Source organism: Babylonia areolata, chromosome 7 (genome assembly GCF_041734735.1).
Source record: "Babylonia areolata isolate BAREFJ2019XMU chromosome 7, ASM4173473v1, whole genome shotgun sequence".
Classification (NCBI taxonomy): domain Eukaryota; kingdom Metazoa; phylum Mollusca; class Gastropoda; order Neogastropoda; family Buccinidae; genus Babylonia; species Babylonia areolata.
The window spans coordinates 43,887,425-43,891,583 of record NC_134882.1 but is presented as its reverse complement, the minus strand read 5'-3'; the positions used below and the strand labels follow the sequence as shown (position 1 = coordinate 43,891,583).

Sequence of the window (4,159 nt, the reverse complement as noted above, 5' to 3'; positions counted from 1 at the left end):
TATTTTAGGCAGATCTCCGTTCACACTGGAAGTGGAAAGAACACATGACCCATATACGCATAACAGAGCAGAAGGACACATACTGCCAACAGTGCATAGCAAGGGGACAGCAAGTGCTGGGCACTTGTGTAATTCGCAACTTGTGTGTCGTCTGCAGACTTGTGTCGGAGAGTTCAAGAAGACACGTAAGCTGCACTCGAAATGTGGGGTTTCCGGAATTCCCGATTCTCAAGTCTTGTTTCATGGAGCCGAACACGGACGGGTTTCCAGAGGGATCATACACGGCAAGTGAAGCGCTCCGTTTTTCAGTTTTTACTATCAGGTCACACTTACACTGTGCTCTGGTACAGTTCCCCCAACAACCTATTGGTAAGCGCCCTCATTAAAGTCAAGTTGTTCAGGGCTTCGGTTTTGGTTTTGTGTCTTAACTAGTGGTGCTCGAGGCATTAATTGAGGCCTCTTCTTCTTCTGGATGGGTAGCCAACACAGACTTGTGGATGAATCTGCAGCACAATTAATGTTCAGGGTAAGGATTTGAATTACTTTCTGCATGCGTGGCGGTACAGGTTATACTGACCTTCCTACCTATTTCGTTGTTCGAGAGGGTGAGTTCTGGATGTTGGTTCGGGTGAGGTCTATCTGGTGTTCCAAGGGAGGAGTAGGGGGCTTAGGGGCTCAGGAACTGGGTAAAGGAACTGATTCTGGAACTGATACTAGATCTACGTTTTTGTCCGAACATAGTGACGCCTCCTTGAGAAACAAACTGAAACTGAAACAATGTTTGAGCACCCTTGTTTACGTTTGTCGCTTCAGTTGATTAATCACAGTTCAACCGGCAACCATGACCGAGAACCCCCAGTTGTAAAATCATTGCTTACACATGCTTAAAAGTGATTTGCTAAAGAATAAAGGGCATGGTTGGGGTTGTATATAAAATTGATTGATTGATAATGGTTGTTTAAAATATGTATCATACCTGAATTTAACCTGGCCTAGTTTTAATAAGGTTTTCGTTTTGATAGTTCTTGTACTACCAAATAAAGATGAATAAAACCCAGCCCTTCTCTTTCTCTGTCTCGGGTAGCCCAAACAAAGTAACTGTTCCAAAATTGAAAAACGTGTATGAGTGACAGGACTTTGGATAATAATATTGTTTAATGATAGTGCGAGGGTCAATCTCCAGTCAAATGAACGATGATAGTAGAATATGCATAAAAAACAGGCACTTGAAAATGTAAAATGTAGTACTACATTTGGGGATTATGACTCCAGAGGAGGGGTAGACACTGTTGGGGAAGTTTCAGTTTCAGTTTCTTAAGGAGGCGTCACTGTGTTTTGACAAATCCATGTATACTACACCACATCTAGTAGGCAGTTGCCTGACCAGCAGCATAACCCAACACACTTAGTCAGGCCTTGAGTGCCTGCATATATATTTGTGTACCTATCAGAGTGGATTTCTTCTACTGAATTTTGCCAGAGGACAACACTCATGTTGCTATGGGTTCTTTTTCAGTGCGCCAAGTGCGTGCTGCATACAGGACCTCAGTTTGATTTCCCAGTCAAACTTGGGAGAAGGGGTGAGAGTGAGAACCCATACCCTTATGGACTGGCTGTATTGGCAGATGAGCATCTTGACCATTCTGCCACCTACCTCCTGTCGAAGTTCTATCAACGGGAGAAGACAAGACATGATGTAATATTTAATACAAGATTGCAAAGCTAAACATTTTTATATATATATATATATATATATATATATATGAATGATGATGATATCAATATTTATACAGTGCCCATCCGTGTCGGAGACCAAGCTCTGAGCGCTTTACAAAAATGGGGTCATTTGCACTACAAGCTGCTTACCTGGGTAGAGCTAAGCGTTCATCATTCGTTTCCTGTGTTATTCACTCAGGTTTAAGTCAGGCACGCATACACACTCAGACATGTAACATTTTACACGCATGACTGGTTTGTTATTTACCCCACCATGTAGGCAGCCATACACAATTTTCAGGGTTGTGCATTTTGGTTTTATTCTTGTTTCCGTAACCCACTGAATGCTGACATGGATTACAGGATCTTGAATGTGCATATTTGATCTTCTTTGTGTGCATATACACGAAGGGGGTTTAGGCACTAGCAGGTTCTCATGTATGTTGACCTGGGAGATTGGAAAAATCTCCTCGCTTTACTCACTGGTGTCGTTACAGAGATTCAAATCCATGGCCCTCAGATTGAAAGTCCAACGCTTTATGAATGAATGAATGAATGAATAAATGATATGGATGCATAACCACTTGGCTAGTATTGTCATCATATGCTTTCCAGGAGTCTGACAGCATCAGCTCCCAAGTTATCGGGCCAGAAGCTGACGCTGAGTTACACACATGGTGTGAGTGACCAGCCCCTGCTGGGTACCACTGTTGGCCGACTGCTGCAGGACCGTGTGGACACACACCCGGACAGAGATGCTGCCGTCTTTTATAAGGATGGCCAGCGCTTGTCTTTCCAGCAGCTGTTGGCGTTGGTAAAAAAAAAAAAAAGTGTTTGATTTTATTTGCCTTAAAGCAGAAAGAGCATCTTATCTGATTAACAACAGTAACAACAACAAGAAGAATGACGACAACAACAACAACAAAAACCACCCCCACCATCCTCTTAAACATCAGTGTTATATTGATAGCGCTTATACTCAGTCAGCTTACATCATAGATTGACAGAAGTTTACAGTTGGGCCAACAGCAAAGTGAGAGCTGTATTATCAATGGTTTCACCATTGCAATGGGAAATGATTTGCAGTTAAATTTTTTGTGAAGGACTATGACTCTCATTTGCACTAGCTCTTCATGCCGCAGCCATGGGGGCTAGATGGCCTTTGGGAACCATCCCAACGCTGACTGTCCAAAAACCCTCTTGGCCAAGAGAGTGGGGATGGAACTTGGGCAAGACAGTCTCCACTACAATCAGATCCTAGCCCAGATAGTCAGGACAGCAGCTGCTTCCTCTGGTGTTCTGATGGTCATAGTCGGACACAACTGACTGTCATACATATTGATGTACAGATCTCATCTGATCTGATCTTTGAGAAATGAATAGATCTGACAATGATGGCACAGTGATTAACACACACATTGCATTTGATAATATTGGGGGGTGGGGGATGCTTTGATCAAAAACTGAGAGCATGTTTTTTAAAGATAGAAATGAAACTGCAGCTGATTCACTGAGATGTAAGAAAAATAAATCGATTATTGATTACTTGGCATTACATTAAGTTTTTTTCAGAGCTCTTTTACTGAAAGAAATTCATTAATTATTGACACATTCAAAGGGCTTTTATGATGTGGCTTATTCAGTGAGCTAGCTGTTTCATTGCATGTCAGGTTTTAGAGAATTGGAGGTTTCATTTGTTAGAAGAAAATGATAAAGACCACTGAGTGATGGAGAAAATGACAGAAAAGTAAGCTGAAAGCAAACAGTTCACTCGAATTTACAACTGAATTACTTCTGGTTGTAAGCTTTTTAATGTTACTAACAAACAATTCCCTGAACTTTACAACTATTAATTACTTCTGGTTGTAAGCTTTTTGAAGCACTAAAATGAAAACAAGAGATCTATTAATCCAATAAAGTAATGATTGTTGTGAAGCTGATTTATTTATTTATTGTACTTTTCTTTTTGTTTGTTTACTTTTTGCAGGCAGACCAGCTGGCTTTTGACTGAAGTGTAGATTGTTGTGAAACTTATTTATTGTGCTTTAGTGAGCATTTGTTTAACTTGTCACAGTACTGATAGTTGTGAAGCAATATTTGTTTATTCATTCATTGAATCATTGATTGGTTGATTCACTCAGTTATTCACAAAGTACTTTTCTTTGCATTTCTTAACCCTGTTGCAGACAGGTCAGTTGGCTTTTGACCCAGTTCAGCACTAATTGTTGTGAACTGAAGCTTTTATTTTTTTATTTTATTTTATTTTATGTATTTATTTATGCTTGTATTCATACATTGACTGACTGATTCATTTATTTGTTGATTCGTTTATTCATTCATTTATTCATATATATTTACTTGTTTATTTATTCATTTATTGCTTGATTTACTCATTTGTTTATCTATTTATTTACCTATTTCATTTATCATGCTTTCCCTTGCT

General features: G+C 39.8%; 1 protein-coding gene across 2 annotated transcripts in view; it reads left to right on the top strand.

The window, feature by feature from the left end:
* Nucleotides 1-4,159, top strand: part of LOC143284059 (medium-chain acyl-CoA ligase ACSF2, mitochondrial-like) — a 35,893-nt gene continuing 31,734 nt past the window's right edge. The window contains exons 1-2 of one of the 2 annotated variants that reach the window (XM_076590671.1): nucleotides 1-284; nucleotides 2,332-2,530. In XM_076590671.1, coding sequence (XP_076446786.1) covers nucleotides 202-284; nucleotides 2,332-2,530 — 282 coding nt within the window. In that variant the 5' untranslated portion in view covers nucleotides 1-201. The remainder of the gene's footprint in view (nucleotides 285-2,331; nucleotides 2,531-4,159) is intronic. The other variant, XM_076590670.1, reaches the window with a different exon arrangement.